This window comes from Aedes aegypti, chromosome 2 (genome assembly GCF_002204515.2).
Source record: "Aedes aegypti strain LVP_AGWG chromosome 2, AaegL5.0 Primary Assembly, whole genome shotgun sequence".
Taxonomy (NCBI): Eukaryota; Metazoa; Arthropoda; class Insecta; order Diptera; family Culicidae; genus Aedes; species Aedes aegypti.
The window spans coordinates 50927578-50947575 of record NC_035108.1 but is presented as its reverse complement, the minus strand read 5'-3'; the positions used below and the strand labels follow the sequence as shown (position 1 = coordinate 50947575).

Sequence of the window (19998 nt, the reverse complement as noted above, 5' to 3'; positions counted from 1 at the left end):
ATTTCCAGTACAGCCTTCCATACCGATACACCTGGACATCACCACAGCAGACGGAATCACAAATCGGCCACATTCTGATTGATGGTTGGCACTTCTCCGAAATTATCGACGTCAGGACCTATCGTGGCGCTAACATCGACTCTGACCACTATCTGGTGATGGTTAAACTACGCCCAAAACTCTCCGTCGTTAGCAACGTACGGTACCGACGACCGCCCCGGTATGACCTAGAGCGGCTTAAGCAACCGGATGTCGCAACTGCGTACACGCAGCACCTCGAGACTGCTTTACCGGAAGAGGGTGAGCTGGATGAAGCCCCTCTTGAGGACTGCTGGAGGACAGTAAAAGCAGCCATCAACAATGCAGCCGAGGGCAACGTCGGGTACGTGGGATGGAGTCAATGGAACGATTGGTTCGACGAGGAATGTAGGCAGATTCTGGAGGAAAAGAAAAGAGCGATTCTACCCCATTACCCCGAATCCCATTACCCCGAATGCCATTAACCCGAACGCCATTACCCCGAATTCCAAAACCCCGAACGACCCATCACCCCGAATGACATTACCCCGAATTTCAAAATCATTGGGAAATGTCATCAATATCATCATGTGAAGATAATTGTGAATTCTGGGAAATAGCATTCGGGGTGATGGAATTCGGGGTAATGGTGCATTCGGGGTAATGGAATTCGGGGTGATGGGATTCGGGGAAATGGCATTCGGGGTAATGGGGTAGAATCGCCGGTCTCAAGAAACACGTAAGCTCTATCAGAAGCTCAACGTATCCCGAAACGGCTTCGAGCCGCGAGCCGAGATGTGGAGGGATAAGGATGAGAGCATTTTGACGGACGAGCGTGAGGTTGTCGTTTGTTTGTTTGTTTATTTTCGACACTTGACACCAAAAGGGTGCATTCGTGTCGTTTAGAAAGTGTGTTACATTCTGATACAATTCAGTTCACTAGTTTTAACAGTAATTTTACAATTTTGTATATAATCCTGTGTCATGAAGGAACTTTAAAACCTTTTTCATGTTAATTTCTTCATTCGTTAATGCTTCTTGTTTACTTGTTGAGCTAATGTCATTGTCTTGTCGTTGTCTGTCGAATTTTCTACATTCAAGGATCAAATGCCGTACATCGAGCACTGATCCGCAGCATTCGCATGTTGGTGGTGCTTCTTTCTTTAGTAAGAAGGTATGGGTTTGCCGTGTGTGGCCGATTCGGAGCCGTGTTAGTGTTCGTTGAACGGCTGCGCTTCCGTAATCTGCCCATCTGTGAGTATCGTTCTTAATTTCTCGTAACTTCAAGCCTCTGGACTCGTACCACTGCCTATTCCACCGTTGCCGTATACCTTGCTTCATCGCTCTCAGAGCGTCCTCTCCTGGTATTGCAATATTGTTTGCTGGTTGTCCTCTAGCCTCACCCGCTAGTCGATCGGCTTCGATATTCCCGCTGATACCAGCGGGCAGAGTCCGTTAATACTACAAGCGTGAGGTGATCGAAAGGTGGAAGCAGCACTTCGACGAACACCTAAATGGCGCAGAGAGCACAGGCAATGAAGAACGAAGCAACGGAGGAAATGCCTTCGTCAGTGCTTCGGGCGATGGTAACCAACTAGCTCCCACTTTGAAGGAGCTTAAGGATGTCATTCACCAGCTCAAGAACATTAAAACTGCTGGTAAGGATGGTATCGGAGCTGAACTCATTAAGATGGGCCCGGAGAGGCTGGTCATTTGTCTGCACCGACTGATTGGCACAATCTGGGAAACAGAACAACTACCGAAGGAGATGGTCTCCAAAAGAAGCTGCGGTCAAAGAAAATTCACAACCGCACCAAATGTACCATGAACAAAACGCTCATAAGGCTAGTAGTTCTCTACGGGTATGAAACGTAGGCGATGCTTGAGGAGGTCCTGCAAGCACTTGGAGTCTTCAACGTCGGGTGCTTAGGACGGTCTTCGGCGGCGTGCAGGAGAACGGCGTGTGGCGGCGAAGGATGAACCACGAGCTCACCCAACTCTACGGTGAACCCAGTATCCAGAAGGTGGCCAAAGCTGTAAGGATACGATGGGCAGGGCATGTTGCAAGAATGTCGGACAGCAATCCTGCAAAGATGCTGTTCGCTACGAATCCGGTTGGTACAAGAAGGTGTGGAGCGCAGCGAGCTAGGTGGGCGGATCATGTGCGCATCGGTTTGGCGAGCGTGTGATAGAACAGAGGATGGAGAGATGTGGCCACGAACCGAGTATTGTGGCCTGAAATTGTTATCATCGTTGTAGCCTGGCTTAATTCTCGGCATCTGTGAATCCACACGCTTTCGTTGAATTGTAAAAGAAGCTAGAGAGCAACGGCCAATCCTGTGGATCACCGGAGAAAGTCGGTAACTCGCGTGGCATCACTGGGAGAATGCTGACACATTGCTCCCATTTATGACGCACTACGCTGTTGCACACCAGACTAAAGTCCTGTTGGATTTGCTACGTTGACGGAAGATACTCGCTGACCTGCGTTTAGATGTGCTGTTGATAACGTTGATGCTGTTACGTTCGTGTATGCCACGGATACGTTGGCACTACTGTTAGTTCAACGGACGACCAGAGTAATTATCGATCTACGTGGATCTGGTGGTTTTACTGACGACGACCAATTGGTAGATACTTTCCCTGACTGCGGACCGTACAGAATTTGACAAGAGGGTGGAACTACTCACCACTCTGTCCCGAAAAGGTCACTTTCATGTCAGTGACTGACTTGGGATTATTGTTTTGGTATAAATTGGCCTACTCGGAGAATTCGAGAGGAAGCATTTAGTGGAAAAGACTCCCTACTTATACAATTCGTTGCTGAACTAGACTGTTTTGAATCTTATCTCAAAATTGTGCTGTCTAGTGGATGCATTAGATGAAATGAAGCTTAATTACAGAGCTCTGCTAGTCTGAAGGACGTCTACATTTAGAGTTTTACCTGACTGTGGTGTTAATGTTGAAGTGGAAGCTTCTTCGGTTGGTAATGAAGTAGGCAGCATTCGATCCCTGGCATGTCCTGTTGACGACGATGCAAACTGCTGGGAATTGGATTGTTGAACTGGTCACTACTGTTTGGCTGCCTTGACCATCGTTAAGCCAAGCAACAACTTTTTTCCTGTTTGCTCGACTGCTGAGTCCGCTGCATCTACTCTCGTTGTCGTCTTTCAGAATCAGATCCAGCATTTACTTGAGAAAAGGCTTCATCTTCCTTAGCTCGCTTCCTCCAGATTTCATCCTCTTCTGCATGTTGCTTGAGCTCGCCGTTCCTCCAGTTGTTGCAACAGTAGTTCTGTACGGGCTCTTCTAATCACTGAGCTTCTCCCCGATTTGTTCGTGTGCTGACTGGCAACTTCTTTGAGTTGTTCATTTCAGTAATGGCTTCACTTCCATGTACTATCCGGGTTCCTACTTGCCTCCGTTTCTTCGACACATCTGGCCTAGAACCGGACATCGCACATGTCGCAACCCACCATCTAATGGCGACTGCCATGCCAGAAATCAGAGCAAGTGGGGAATGAGGAGGAATTGATGTTAAAACTGCTCCGCAGTAGATCGGATATACCCCTGCATCTACACCAATTTATGCGGGAAGGTACAGGGGTAAAATATTTTTTTTGGGCACAGAGGCTTGCTATTGTTAACAGAATGCCTATGTATCAAGGGTAAGGAAAGGTGTGTTATAATGAAAGAATGGAAGCGTAGGGAAACGATTTCTTGTCCGTCTCTGGCTTTAGCGATTCCTATGAACGAATAGTGTAAGGTAAGTGTGGAAGATAGAAGTTAGTGAAAGATGCAACTACAAAGTCTTTCATCGGCCTGGGATTGATCCCATGACCTTCTGCTTGGTTATGGGATCAATCCCAGGCCAATGAAATACTTTGTAGTTGTATCTTTCACTAACTTCTATCTTCCACACTTACCTTACACTATTCGTTCATAGAAATTGCTAGAGCCAGAGACGGACAAGAAACCCTATTTCCCTATTATTCCATTCTTCCATTATAAAACGCCATTCCTCACCCTCGATACATAGGCATTCTATTAACAATAGCAAGCCTCTGTGCCCTAAAAAATAACTTTACCCCTATACCTTCCTGCATAAATTGAAGTAGAAAACTACAACCTCGTCTTCCAACATTATAGTATTGTTTTCTTCTTAAAGGTAATTGGTGTATATTATCGTGAGCTAATCCGTTTTACTCACTTCGTAGACACTACATCGTATTCCAGACGAAAACATTTTTTTTTCTTATGTAAGGAGAGCAATTAGCAGTTCAACTGCACTTATTTTAATTGTAAAGTAAGACAGTTAGTAGATAGTAATCGCTTGTTTCGCCCAGAGCGTCGTGGAAATTTCCGTGTCGACTCAACTGTCACACGACAGATTTACAGCCTTAGTGACTTTTTTGAGTGTGATAATTGTAAATCAGATAATCGTGAATTGTGATGAGAGTCCAGATAGCCGTAGAGATAAACTTTTCAGCAAGAGAATTATTGGTTCAAATCTTACTGGTCGAGGATCTTTCTGTAAAAGAATATTTCTCGTTTTCCCAATATATAAGGCTCCCCCGAATAAACGCGATTTTTTAGCAACAGCGACAAAAAATCGTCGCGATTTCGTTGTTGTGTCGTTCCAAGGACTCTTCTATAAAACCATCTAGACTGACACGACGAAAATCGCTGTGAAATTGCGTCGCTGTTGCTTAGACTCGCTTATCAAACTGCACATGTAGCGATACTGCAACGATATCGCGGCGATTGTTTGTCACTGTCGCCGTAAAAATCGCGTTGATTTGGGGGAGTCTATGTAGTATTCATTTGTACAGAAAGCTCTCAGTTAATAACTGTGGAAGTGCTCATAAGAAAACTAAGCTAAGAAGAAGCAGGCTCTGTCTCGATTGGTATGTAACGCCAAAAAGAAATCCGTAAATCCGATTATGGAACTTCATGTCATTGATATACTTAAAGCGACAATACAATTCAAACCCATGACTTCTGAAACCAACGCAATTTCAGCTCATCACCGAAGAAAACGAATCGTATTGGATCTCCAAGTAAACTTTTAACTTAATGAACCCACCATTATATTGAAGAATTCCGCTCCTACCCCTAGCAAAGGCGTGCAAGCGCAAGCTTCCATCTTGAATCTCTCGATTCCCTCCGAATGACTTGCTCACTTCAGAGAGCATTCTTTGGCACGTTAGAAGCGCTAGCACTAAATTAAATTTCATTTCACCACAGTCTTAAACTTTTCTTTTCCTTTTCTCTTATATCTCTGTTTCACACACAAATTTGTGCAAGCTCAGTCCACTTCAGTTTTTTTAGCAGATTCGAGAAAAAGCCAAGTAATTCGAAAGGTATATTTCCAAGAATGGCGTAACTTTTTTTTTGGAATGAGATCATCATTTTTATTCGACGGTGGCACGTTAACTAGAAATGAACAACGCAAAATTTCTCATGCCTTTGATAGTGTTAATACGCACTAAATAATTCAGTCTCTTCAGCGAGGTGATAAGAGCTTCCTAAGCTTCACGCCCTTCTGAAACGTTGGCGTGGAACTTTCTTCGCATTCCGACGCCGCGTAATGAATGGCTGCTCACTTTTCTTCGGCGCTCCTCGAACGGCATTGTTTCAATTGTGTTTCTTCGTTTTCTTTTCCTTCTCCCTCTTCACAGTTTGCAACCGAACGTATTACGGCGATATAGGACGAACGTATTCATTAACGGTGCCGCCGCCTCAGTGGAATCGGCTGCCATTCTTGTGCCATCTGACATTCACGGCGTCCGGAAACGAACAGGGCGATATTGTTCAGGTAAGTGAAATGGATATTGCTATACCTATTGGATACGGGGAAAATGGGCGGGAAATGATATAGATGAGCACTGTGATTTGATGATGTGAATTACTTGAAATGGAGTGGCAATAGATGGCTCCATTTATTCGATTGACGAAGGGAAGATTCTTATCCAGATAGGGTGCAGAGCAACTTGGACACTTCCATGATTCACTTTGGCATGGGAGGTTTTTCCAGGCCGATTTATCTGAAATTTTGCAACAAGAAGCGCTTCAGTGTAACACATATTGTGGTCGAGTATGAGCTCTGTAGCTTTCAAAACAACCCACTGCCAAAATGAATTAAAAGTGCCAAGAATAGGATCCGGCTCCCTAACTAGAAAAAATAGAAAAAGGAAATAGGGAGTCGATGCCGGTTATGGACCCTTTGCGTATTATGGACCCCCTACAGAAAAACATAAAGTGAACACTCAAAGCAACTATATTCCTATGAAAATCCACCGGGGGAACTTTGATTACATTGTTAGTCAGCAGTTTCAGGCAAAATATTTGGTTTGAGACGCATAAATACAGATATTTGAACAGTTTTGTAAATGAAACCACACAAGAGGGTCCATAATACGCATTTCCAGGTGGGTCCATAATAGGCTCGTCGGCAGCGAGCCGGATTACATGGGAATCAAATGGAGGGTCCATAATACGCAACGTCAATTTTGTAAACAATCCTATTATGGACCCCGGGAGGGTCCATAATAGGCATTCGGACAACAGTTTTTCAAATGCATATTTCGCTGGAAAAATCGAATGATTTTGTATGTTTCATAGACGTACTATGAAGCAAAGACATTGAATTTGTTGTTAGACTCCACAAAACGTATATGCGTCTTAGATATCATTGAGGAAAAGCGTTGAGAATTAATTTCAGCTACTAAGGGGTCCATTACTAGCATTGAAACCCTATATCGTTGACACTTATATTTTCCAAGCTATTTTTTGAGCTAAAAATCTTTAGTAATTGGGTTAACCTTATCAGGATGATCTTTTTCCTTTAACATTACATGAATAAATTTGAGTTTTTCCGTATCATAAAATTCGTAGAAAAACTGACGTATGTAGATACATTTATTTTTGTGGTGTTTCTTTATTAAGATTTTAATTTTTGCATCAATACTTTTGCTTCGTGCCTCAACCCGGATGTAATTACTCCATTACCATAGCCCAATTTCATATTCGTACAGGATACTGTTTTCACATCAAGCTCGTAAAAAACTATTAAATGATGTATAGAGTTTAAAATACTTTATCTACATTTAAGGTAATAGGTGTCACCTATTATTTGCCAATCACATAATATATCCAATTACATTCATCTTTGGGTTAATGGAAAAGTTTCGTACAGAAATTCAAACGTACAACATTCAAAACTAAATTTTAAAGCTCTATTTGATTGCTGAAGTGCTTCATTATGATGTTAAGATGTAGTGAAGTACATTTATACAATTTATTAGCGAACATATATGAAATTTAGGTAAAATTATGAGATATGACAGTTTTCCAATGATTTTTGGTAAAAAATCCAATAATTCGAACTATAACATAAATTTTGGTCGTTGGCTCCAATCTATTAATTATATTCGTGAGCTCTGATATAAATTTAGTGGAAATATATACAGTTTACAGAAATCAGAAAATTATTGTGCCATAACTTCAAAGCTCTTCTAAAATTATATTTTTAATAAATTTGAACAAAATTTTCATTCTAAACATCAGGTAAAGGTTCATTTTGAACGTGTATGTAAAAACAATTTGAACTACGAACTTCGTTTTACAATATTTATAATATATACTATAAAACTGTGAATTTTTGCGAGGGAATTCCTCAATCAAACGGTTTCATCCACCACATAGTGCGGGTGTATCTATATAAATAAAAATAAAGTGGTGTTTGTATGTCACGAAATGGCTTAAGATCGTAAGAAAACAGCCTTTATGCGAAACATCAAATAACACTGTTTCAGCAAATGAAAACTTTCAGTAAAGTTGGGACATTTTTGAAGTAAAGGGGTCATTTTGGGGTCTAATAACCCGATACTTGGTTTCGGAGTTAAAATTAATATATTAACAATATATGAATTGGCAAATAAATCAAGGCTCGAAGCAAATTCTCATCACGAGATATACAGTCAGTGACATAAGTTAGTAACCAAATGCTGTTTTCCATACAAAATGGGCAAGTTTGGGGTGCTGTATCTCAGCTTCTGGTAGCCCGAATTGACTGAAATCTGGATGACGAACTACAAATAACATTAAGTTTAACCTTTTTGAGAATTATTACATTGCAGTCATTTTACATAGAGTTTAAGAGGGTTGTTCAAAAACAAAGGTAAGTAACCGAGAAACTATTTAATTTAATTCGAAAACGGTAAGTCGTGGAATTGTGACTGCAAATTTATGTGACTTCTGAAATTGAACATGTTTCTAATTAGAATGCATCAAAGTCATCGCAGGATTCATATCAGATTCCTCGAAGAATTCTCATAAAAATTAACTCAGGATTATCATCGGAATTTTCTCGGAACACTCTTTAGAATACTCTCAGGGTTCTCATCAGAGATCATCTCTCGAAATACTTGTCAGAACTCTCGTAGAAAGCAGATTTCTTCCCATGATCCTCATCAGAATCCTTCCAAAGTTCTCATCATAATCCTCTTGAGGATCCTAGTTAGAATCGTTCCTGGAATCTTATCAGAATCGTTCCACGATGCTCATCAGAATCCTTCTAGCATCTCATCTGAATTTCTCCTAGATTCTTCATGATTTTTATCGCAACCTTTCCAAATTTTCTTATCAGAATCCTTCAAGTGTAAATATTATTAACAGAATCCTTCCAGGACAAATATTCGCAACAGAATCCTACCAAGATTTGTACACAAATCTTTACAGTATTCTGATAAGATTCCTTCCTGAACTTTCTAGGTTTCGTATATGAAACATTGAAGAGATGTCATCTTTTATATTTCTCATGATTGGAGTTTCCTTCAAATTTTCGTTTTCGTGCCACAAGATAATTCTTTCTTTAAACAATTGTATTCTAGAACTCAATATCGGAGTTACTTAAAAAAACTCAAAATGGCCCCCTTACGTTCAGAATGATTCAACTTTTTGAGTTCCAATGTGCTGAAATAGTTATATTTGATGTTTCGCATAATGTGTGCTTCGAACGGCCATATTTCGTAGAAAAAATATGATTTTATTTTGGAATGAATATTTGATTTGGGTTGGTTCATCGGGATCGCATACTAAGGCTTGCGGTCTCCTGTATCGGAATATGTCAAGTGGTCAAGCGATTATTGCGGTTCAAATTTTTTATACTTGAAATATATTGAAATTTTATCAAGAATCATTGATGTATTAGGAGGTGTACACTACATTTCCGGCCGTGTATCCGAATCGTCCACCGGAATCCAAATCTTTGTGGATGCATTTGGAGGTGCAACTAATCCCCTACACAATACTGCTAATATGTTGAGATTTGATCAATTGAATAAAAAGATATGAGCAAAAAAGTGCAAAAATGTCGTCCACGCCTTTTAAGGGTTGAGGTGATAAAAATCACTATGTCAGTGTTTGTCCAATCCATAGTGCATTAATTAACGTGTTCATCAGAACTTTTAATTTCAGGAGTGCTGGAAGCATGCAAAGATTATCCCACTGAAAAAAGAAAGCTCACATGAATGATATCAATCAATGAATAACAATCTGCGACCTATTAGTATACTTTGCGCATTATCGTAGGCTTTTGAGAAGCTTCTCAAGCAACAAATGACATTGACCCACCTGCGTGCTACCGTTTTGATTCATATTACGGACAGCTTCAAATTCCGGACACTCTACTTTGTATGGGAAACATTTCACACGAAATGTTTCAATTTTTGCCGTTGAAAAGTTCTCAATTTCGAAGCTCGTTTTAGAAAGCTTTTTCCAAAAATATCTTCGAAAATTTATAATGCCCAACTACCATAGATGTCTCTTTAGTGGTTTGACGATATCAATTCATAATTTAAGTGTTCCATTAATGACTATCATGAGCTGTCCGGAATTCGATTCAAAGTGTCCGGAATATGAGACAAAAGTGAGGAAGCGTCCGGAATAAGAATCATGAAAAGGCCACACATTTTGAATTATTTAAAATTATTCAAGTTGTCGAAACGTATTCTTTACCCACCACTCGAAAGATAAGGGCTTCCTACGCTCCATAGCGCTAAGGAATCATACAGAATGATTTATGTTGTATACTTTATGCTGGGTTATACTTCACTGAGTCCTTAAGTGTCCGTAATATGAATCAAATCGGTACAATAGTGCTGTAATAGAGTTGACATTCTCTGCATTGGAAGATATTATAGCCCTATAAGCTCAAAAAAGCAAATAATTAATAGATTATTTCCAGATTTTCAGTGAAATTACACCGAAATCTCAGTAGTTGAACGTGTTGTAAGATACCACTGAATTATTTGTTAAATTATTGAACAAAATCATGAAAATAACTAGAAAATGATCAGACCAGGGAATGAGCTCTCGTCATTTCGATTAGGAAGCAGGCATGTTATCATTGAGCTAGCTTCCTATCCATGAAGATTTTGCTAAGAAAGATAGACAAGAGAAGCTAAATATATGGCAGAGCGGCTCAATCGGTTGAACAGAAGTGTGGTGAATATGATGCTGTTACCGAGTTGTTCGTCAGTATTTAAAAAATTAAATGATTGTTTAAAAAAACGGATGCTCTCACAATTTTTTTTAAGTTTGCAGAACGAAGTGATGTTTTTCAATTTGACTTTAACGATACATCATCTTGCTTCACCAGATAAATGACCATTTTTTAAGAAGAGAAATTTATAAATTTAAAGAAGAATTTTAGCAACCAGTATCACTGGACAAATAATAATTTATCAGAAAAAAAAGTTTGTATATTCATCTTTTTCACCTGAAAAAGAAGCAACTATTCAAAACTATTTTAATGATTGAAGGAATTTTCGTTAGTTGCCAGCTATATTTTGTTCGTCAACATAGAAATTCAGTAAATTGTACGCTTATTCTTAAAAATTGACTGAACTTCCAGCCTTTGAAGTTCATAGAATGAAGTTTTGAAATATTCATCTAAATGAAAATCTGCAAATTTATATAGCTGATGGTACTAATTTTGACAATCCATTTTATTCATTATTCCTGAAAATCATTTTTCATACGATGTTTCAGTTCTAGATCCTCTTAAAAAATAATCTTGGCTGTTAATGGCTACTAATCCAATGCCAGTTATCAGAGGAATATGTTAAATGTAGTAAATTGATAAAGAACAACTTTTAATAAATCGGTTGACAACAATCAAGGAGACAATGAAAAAGCTGGAAACCTCATGATATTCAATATATTTTTCGCGACCCACCAGAAATCAGCTTACGACCCCCCAGGGGGTCGCGACCCACAGTTTGGAAAACTATGGCCTAAGGTTTATAATATTACAAGCTTTAAAAACACTCTTTTAAATTCACAATCAATGTTGATATTGACCATCGGTTATCTGGTTTTGAAGATATTCCGATGTGCCTTGGGGAACTGCCTTTTCCCATATCAATTTTCTTCGACCGCCATTATGAGTTTAGGCAACTTATCAAAAAAAAAATAGTTAGGAAACCATTTTTGGCCCATAGTGGATCAAAATTCGAATAAGCGGGGTAAAATTTCAACACCATACCTAAATAATCTCGCGGAAAGGAAGGTTCACTGTGTGGTATTTTTTTTTTCAAAGGCTACAGGTTTTTCTGAAAATATTGCTTAAATGTTTCCGTCTTTGGATCTTTGCTGTTCTTTCTATTAAAATGTTTTTCTTATAATTATTTGAATTAAGACTTGTATTATGTTCATGAAGAGAAAACCTAATTAGCGGTTACCCCCGTTGGTTTGACCACATTTAATCTGAACACTTTTTAATTTGTACCCCGCTAATTTGCATATCGTTCAGATTAAAAATGGGTCAAACGTCATTTAGCTCATGAAATGGAGGAAAGTGAAATGGAACGCCGTGGAACGGTACGCAGAATCAAAACAAACCAGTGAAAGAGGAAACCAGAAACGCGGTTCTAGGGTGACTAGATGTTCAAATTAAAAATGAACCCCGATAGTTTGCATGAGGTACCGTTCAAATTAGCGGGGGTGCACGGTAGCACAAGGGTAAACTCAGATGAGAAGGCATTCTACTCCAAAATTAAGATTGCAACGTGTAAACTGAATTCTGTACCATTGTTTGCGTATATCAGTAAACCAAAAACGCACATTAAAGAGTTTTTCCGTTGTGAAAAGAAGAAGCAAAAACTTAGTGTTAGTATAAGGTGCATGTTCATGTGGTTGCTAGAACTGCACGAGTAGTGAATTGACGTTTGAGTGGTGCCGTGTTATTTACGTATCCATGGCAACGAGTGAATTTGGCACCGCTCAAACGTCAAATTCGTGAACTCGTGCAATAAACCTTGGACCGATGCACGAGTTCATTATTTGACGTTTGAGCTGTGCCGTGTTATTTACGTAACCATGATAACTAGTGAATATGGTACCGCTCAAACGTCAAATCAGTGAACTCGTGCAAAGATCCATAGTACAATTTTTAGGGATCGAAGCAACCTAATTCAGCAGTATGACGGATAAGCCGTGGAACGTTCCAGTTACTGTTAAAAGCTAACTACCTACTACCTGACTACCACTAGCAGATAAATAGTTGCTTATATTTAGGATGTTCTTCTTTCAGCACTGACTGTTTTTTCAACGACATTCAGCCACATAACCTTTCCTGCCAGATGACATTCGGTCAAATGTCCCGTAGCCTTGTTTCAGCACATGGCGTCATCAAATTCCTTATATATCTTCGTAAACCCTTTCCCCTACAAACGTACTGCTTCCGCGATTGATATGAACCGCCATTATAGGACTCTAAAACTTAGCATAAGACATATCAAACCAAGTCTACAAAAGTTCAAAGTTGTTCTTATACAGGGTGCTTCAAGTGTTTTTGGATGATCTGATCATATTTCAAATATTGATTGGCGGGCTCTAAACCTATCTAGTTACCCGAGCAGGGGGAAAAAGCTGTCCAGAATCATAATTTGTTATTCTAAAATAATTACTGACGACCATAATCAGCTATTGGTTTGTTGGAGAGAAAAGATAAAAGATCAAAAATAATATCAAAAATTAATATGGACAAGCCAGGCTTGGGAACTGTGACCACTATTTACCACAGTTCATCGATTCTGCCAGTCAACCAAAACACAAAGCAGCAGCAGCATCAATACCATCAGGCGTTGCGCTGCCAAAAACTGCTTTAATGTTTTTGTCTCTCCACTATGATCGTTTTCGGACAGCCATCTCGAGGTGAATGATTGAAAAAAATGTTAAATAATTCAATCGCTAATATTTCGCTTGTGTTTTCGACTAATTGAAATCTATTAGCGCTAATAGCAAGAGCACAATCATTCCGTTGCGATACATATAAACAAGTTAAATTTCATGCTGCCTTTATCGAGCAAAAATGCAAAACCCCGAAAACCGGAAAAATCGTGTCACCACTGTGCTCGAGTCATTTCGCATTCGGATTTGAAAAAAACGTTGGAAAGAAGAAGATTACAGTTTTGAAGAGCCGTGACATTTTTTTGTTTTGAACGGTCATGGTTTGCTTTGGATTTTGACGGTCGTGTAGAAAAATGTGAATGACGAGGTGGTAAATGTTTGCTACCGTACATTTCCCATCCCTGGGAGAAGCATTTAACAATATCTTGTTCAGATATTTTAGGATACAATCAATATCTGGCAAGTTTATTGATTGGCCAACAAATCAATATCAAAATATGATCTGACAGATGGCGAAGAATAAAAAAGGCGACAACCAGAATCGAGGCCTCGATCTTCACACAGATGTGCTAATCAATCGGCTATGCCTATCAGTTGGAAGATCAATGATATAAAAGTATCATTTTCTTCGCTTTATGAGACTACTTTTGCTCATACACTCAGGCAAATGGACTATCGAAATACAAAGGAACCACTTATGAAAACACGCCACAATAAATCGGGTTGAAATTCATAGCTTTGCCTTATGAAACCAAAATTTGAAAACAAAAAATGTTTTTGCAGCAACCTGGAATCCTTGGTTCAATAGGCGCGTACACCACGCGTCTATCGACGCCTTGACGTGAGTTTATGCTAAAACGATACATAAAGCGTTCGTATTGCAATAACCGTTCCACCTTTCATAAGGCAAAATGTATGCATTTCAATAGTCTAGTTCACAGCGTGTAGACGTTGTCCTGACGTCACACTGATCAGTCTCGCCATTTTCTGTTGAATTTGTTTTGTTTCATTTCAAAGCACTAATTTTTATCTTGTTTACATATTTTCATATGTTGAGCAATAGCGATGAGATTTATAAAATTTTCGAGCATCTTTTCAATATCAAATTGAGATATACTATCTTAGTTTGTTCGTTTTGAGATGTCATTTTGATTTTTCCGTCTGCCCGAGTACGCATCAAACTTCCCTTAAACTACGTAGGACTTGGTTTACTAAATTATGGAATTTGATATGTCACATGCTAGGTTCCAGAACCGTTAATTTAGCGGCCTTTTCCTCATGGTTAATGGAATATCCGACCTGTGACAAAATCATCCACAATTCATATGATTAGAGCTTCAAGTTGATTGAATCCAGGTTATAAGAATATGGAAGGATTGCTCATAGAACATGGTGGGTACCTAGCTAGATCTAGCAGATTATTTGACCTAAACACTCGTAGGATTTAGGGAACCTAGAACATCTAATATTTAAGAAATTTGAACTATGAGCCAACACTGAGCTCAAATACACTCATTGAACATAACATTTCGTTGTTGAGAAAATCTTAACTGCTTTTGAAGATTATTATGTAAGAGCATGGATTTACAGGCGCACAAAACATGGTTTGAGGTTAACTGTTCAAAAGAAAACATTAGGTATATCAAGTAGGTCACCTAACTTGAACTTCCGGATTGTTTGACAGATCTTAAACATCTCATATGCACATTAGGGAGTGTTCGGACATACGCTCTCTAACCACCAGTACAGAGCTCTAACTATTCCTTCGCTACTACAACCAATACATCAGCTTGTACCACGATTGCTCATCATTCAGAGACACAATGTAGTCTAGTCCGATTGAGTGTACACTTTGTTAAATTAAGAATGTAAAATAAATGTTTTACTATCTGTAAAAAATGTCGTCTATCGAGCCTATCCTTCCACTTTCGATCAGGGAGTTTTAGAACATAGTTGAACGTGAACCGCTATTGCACATATTAAAAATATGTGATATCAATCCACTTTCAAGTGTTCTCTAGAAAACCTAAAGTTTTCCAAATTTGTTCAATGTCTGTAGGCGAATTCCGGTGCGCATTTTCTTCAAAGAAAAGAAAATTTTCTTGCTGGTGGGTTATGGAAGAACATTTCTTCTCTTCGAAGAAATTGTTCGCCAGAATTAACCTACTGGTCTTTAAAGATATAGGCTCGATTATCCAGAGTATCAATTTTTTTCACTCCGGATAATCGAATCCTCCAAATAATCGAATCACTAAAAAAAATAAAATTTGCGATAATTTTTTTTAAATATTATCTTTTTTTGTAGCCAGAAATTATTTCTAGGAACATTTGGGGTCTTGAAAAGAAAAAACCATTTTTTTGGCCAGCATACACCAGAAAACACTTGTTCAAATTCCCCTTTTCCTACCCACATCCAAAACAGCTAAACCATTCATATTGTATATTGCAATACTAAATTATCTCAAATTTATGCATAAAACTGAAAAATAAATACATAAAAAACATATTCCGGATAATCGAATCTAAAATTCCGGATTATCGAATCCCGGATAATGGAGTCCGACCTGTATAGCATGATTAGTTTGTTTATAGATATCAAATATGCACCCACCTTTCCCTTGTGCAGCTTAATATTGACGGTGGGTTAACGTGGCCCATCCGTCCTGGAAGGGTTAAGAGTTGGCCTTGTTTGTTTAATTACCTGATAATAGAAAATATTTCATCCAATTTACCGGCATTTCCATGCAACACTAGCTATCTCCAGCATCTATAAATAACCTCGAAAAACGAGGATATTTCGAGTGCTCTTCAAATAATCCGCGCAGCATCTTTTCCCATTGCACAGTGGTCCAGGAATCAGTTTTACGAGGAAAGACGCATTTTGAGCTTTAGAATGAAACATTAGACGAAAACGGTCTTCTACAAAGTTGTTTGTATTAGTAAGGTCGTTTGTTTGGTGTTATTGAAAATTAGGGTGGACCACTTTTTCATAGAAATTGTGTGACTAACTTTCTTATTTGTAGAAATTATATTATACATGCTTCAGCAAAGTTGTAGACCATTTAATTTCAAGCAACTTTGCCAAAAAAAGTTTTTTTGTATCTCTTAAATTGATCGATTTAGAGCTATTTTCCTACGGTGACATAGGGTGGTCCGAACAAAACTGGTTTTCTGGCTCTAGAGTTTTCAATTCAAATTTCTCATCAAAGTAGTCTATGAAACACTTTTAGAGCTCTAAAAAATGCGTAATTTGGTGAGTGAAGAAACTCGCTATCTTCTTCCGTTTGGGAGTTATTGTTGTTTTTCTCTCAAAAACATGCCTGCTTTGATTGTGAATATCTCTGATTGGGGCAAATATAAAAAATATCTTTTGACGGCATTAAAAAGGCAAAATGAAATTGTATATTATATCAAAAAATTACAGATGTGTTATTTTTGTAACTCTAATAAAATACCCTGAAAAACGAAGAATTTTAAGCAGAAAAACTTCTATAACTTTTGAACTAAAATAGATATCATCAATATTTTTGCATGAAAATTTGCGTTTTGTTAAGTTCTGAAAGTCGTTCATAGGCCGCTTTGACGAGAAATCTGAAATAAGAAAGATAAAGCTCTAAAACTATTTTGAAGATTTACATGGTATGTATTTCTTCATAATTTTGCATTTTGAGCATGAAAATAAAATTTTAGACAAAAATGATCTTCTACAAAACTGTTTTTAAAAATGTTAGCTTTCATACTGTGTCATTTAAAACTAGGGTGGCCCACAATATCACACAAATCATATATTCAACTTTTTTATTTGCAAAAATACTGGTATATACTCTTAGGCAAAGCGGAAGAACTTGAAATTTTGACCAACTTTGCCAAAAAAAATTTTTCTGTAGCTCGAAATTTGTCCAATCTAGAGCATTTTTTCCTAATCATCGCAGGGTGGTCCAACAAAAATAAGTTTTTCAACTCTAGTTTTTTTAATATTAGTTTCTCGTCAAAGTCGTCTATGAACGACTTTTAGAACTTAACAAAACGCAAATTTTCATGCAAAAATATTAATGATATCTATTTTAGTTCAAAAGTTATTAAAGTTTTTGTGATAAAAAATATTTGTTTTTTAAAGACATTTTATAAGAGTTACAAAAATAACACATCTGTAATTTTTTGATATAATATACAATTTTATCTTGCCTTTTTAATGCCGTCAAAAGATATTTTTTATATTTGCCCCAATCAGAGATATTGACAATCAAAATAGGCGTGTTTTTGAGAGAAAAACAACAATAACTCCCAAACGGAAAGAGATAGCGAGTTCCTTCACTCACCAAATTACGCATTTTTTAGAGCTCTAAAAGTGTTTCATAGACTACTTTGATGAGAAATTTGAATTGAAAACTCTAGAGCCAGAAAACCAGTTTTGTTCGGACCACCCTATGTCACCGTAGGAAAATAGCTCTAAATCAGTCAATTTAAGAGATACAAAAAAACTTTTTTTGACAAAGTTGCTTGAAATTGAATGATCTACAACTCTGCTAAAGCATGTATAATATAATTTCTACAAATAAGAAAGTTAGTTACACAATTTCTATGAAAATGTGGTCCACCCTAATTTTCAATAACACCGAACAAAGGACCTTACTAATACAAACAACTTTGTAGAAGACCGTTTTTGTCTAATGTTTCATTCTAAAGCTCAAAATGCATCTTTCCGCGTAAAACTGATTCCTGGACCATAGTGCATTGTTTCTTTGCCATGCTAAGATGCTTCACCAGCTCATTCATCATCTCTCCGCAAAATACCAGAAAGAGGTTCCGACTGAAAAAAGGAACACACCTCGGAAAACAACGGACTACACTCCTACACTTCTTCCAGAACTACTCCAACCAACATAACATCCACCAATCTCCCCATCCCCTCCAGGAACCAACTCTTGCTCACGTACCTTGTTAATGTGCGAACGTGACTTACATGACAGCCTTGGCGTCGTCATTCTTTCCTGACACCGTCAAGATGGGAAGACTTCTTATATTTTTCTTAGCGTCCCGAAACCCCTCCCCAAACTCGCACTTTGGAACTTCGCCCAAGAACAGGATAAATTAATTATTTACACAAAAGCCGGCCTCCAACCACCGTACGCCAGCACCCCGGTCGGTGGTTCATATTATAAAGAGTTAGTATATTTTTCTGACCTAGTTATCTCGGCTTTCGGCAAACATGTGAACGTTGCGGAAATATATTGGCGAAAATCGATTGAACGTATGAAACATGCTACTTTTGATGTTTTGTAATATTTCATTAAGTTATTGGGATCGAAAGAGATTTTTTTATTTTTACATGGAGGAAATCTGCAAACAGAGCCCCTGAGAAGGTAACTCAAGGAGTGTGGGATGCCACATCGAAGATGACCCACTAAAACCAGCCCGTGCACTATACTTCAGCAATTTTCGCTGAATTGTTCAAGTGGTGTACAGAGTGCACCGACATTACCCTTGACTTCAGTCCCTCATATCCCCGGAACCACCTTACGGTATTTCTTCGGGGAGAGGCCAGTGTATATAGCACAACAGCGATCTCTCACAACAATGAAACGCGGGCAATCGAACACGACATGCTCCGTTGTTTCCTATACACCAGCACAATTGGGGCACGCAAGAGATTCTGAGTGCCCGAACCTATGCAGGTACTGTCTATAGCAACCATGTCAGAACAGAAACAGAAACTGTTGATATTAGCCGATGGATCCATCTACCTTTAGTGGAGTTATCCCATTCCTGCTGCCAATCTCTGAGCGTTGTCTCTTTACACGCATTGTGGACTCCTCTGGTACCTCTTTGGTTGAAGCATTGAACATCTTCCTTGATGATGAGCCTGATGGGCGTCATCCCGGATATGATGCACACAGTCTCTTTAGATACCGTTCGATATGCACTTGCTACACTTAAGCACATGATCCTGTACGAAAGAGATTCTAATAATACCGAAAAGAAAGTTGGGATAGAATCTCAGAGGAAATTCTTGATCGTAGAAGGAAATTCCTCTGGAATCTCCAAGAGAACCTCAAAAGAGATTTACAAGAATTTCAAAAGAGAATACGCAAGAATCTCGAAAAATCTCAATGGATATTCTGCTCGAATCTCAAAGAAGATTCTGCTTAAATTACGGAAGAGATTCTGCCAGAATCTTGGAGGACATTCTGCTAGGATCTTGGAGAAAATTCTGCTAGAATTTGGGTGCTAGAACGAATCTCGGAGGGGATTCTGCTAGAATCTCGGAAAAAATTCCTGCTAGAATCTCGGAAGAGATTCTGTTCTAATCTCGGAAGGGATTCTGCTAAAATCCCGGAAGAGATTCTGCTCGAACCTTGGAAGAAATTCTGCTAGAATTTGGGTGACTTTCTGCTAGAACTTTGGAGAAGATTCTGCTGGAATCTCGGAGAAAGTAAATCTACTCGAATCTCGGAGGGGATTCTGCTAGAATCTCGGAGAAAGTAAATCTACTCGAATCTCGGAAGAGATTCTGCTAGAATCTCAGACTAGATTCTGCTAGAATCTCAGACGAGATTCTAATAGAACCTCAGACGAGATCCTAATAGAATCTCAGAAGAGATTCTGCTAGAATCTCAGAGGAGATTCTGCTAGAATCTCAGAGGAGATTCTGCTAGAATCTCAGAGCAGATTCTGCTAGAATCTCAGAGCAGATTCTGCTAGAATCTCAGAGGAGATTCTGCTAGAATCTCAGAGGAGATTCTGCTAGAATCTCAGAGGAGATTCTGCTAGAATCTCAGAGGA

At 38.6% G+C, this 19998-nt stretch overlaps 1 protein-coding gene across 1 annotated transcript in view; it reads left to right on the top strand.

Annotated features, from left to right (window-relative positions):
- LOC5563894 overlaps positions 1 to 19998 on the top strand; it is a 569696-nt gene that overhangs the window by 286271 nt on the left and 263427 nt on the right. The window contains exon 4 of the mRNA XM_021840824.1: positions 5700 to 5836. Within this exon, the coding sequence (XP_021696516.1) occupies positions 5700 to 5836 (137 nt within the window). The remainder of the gene's footprint in view (positions 1 to 5699; positions 5837 to 19998) is intronic.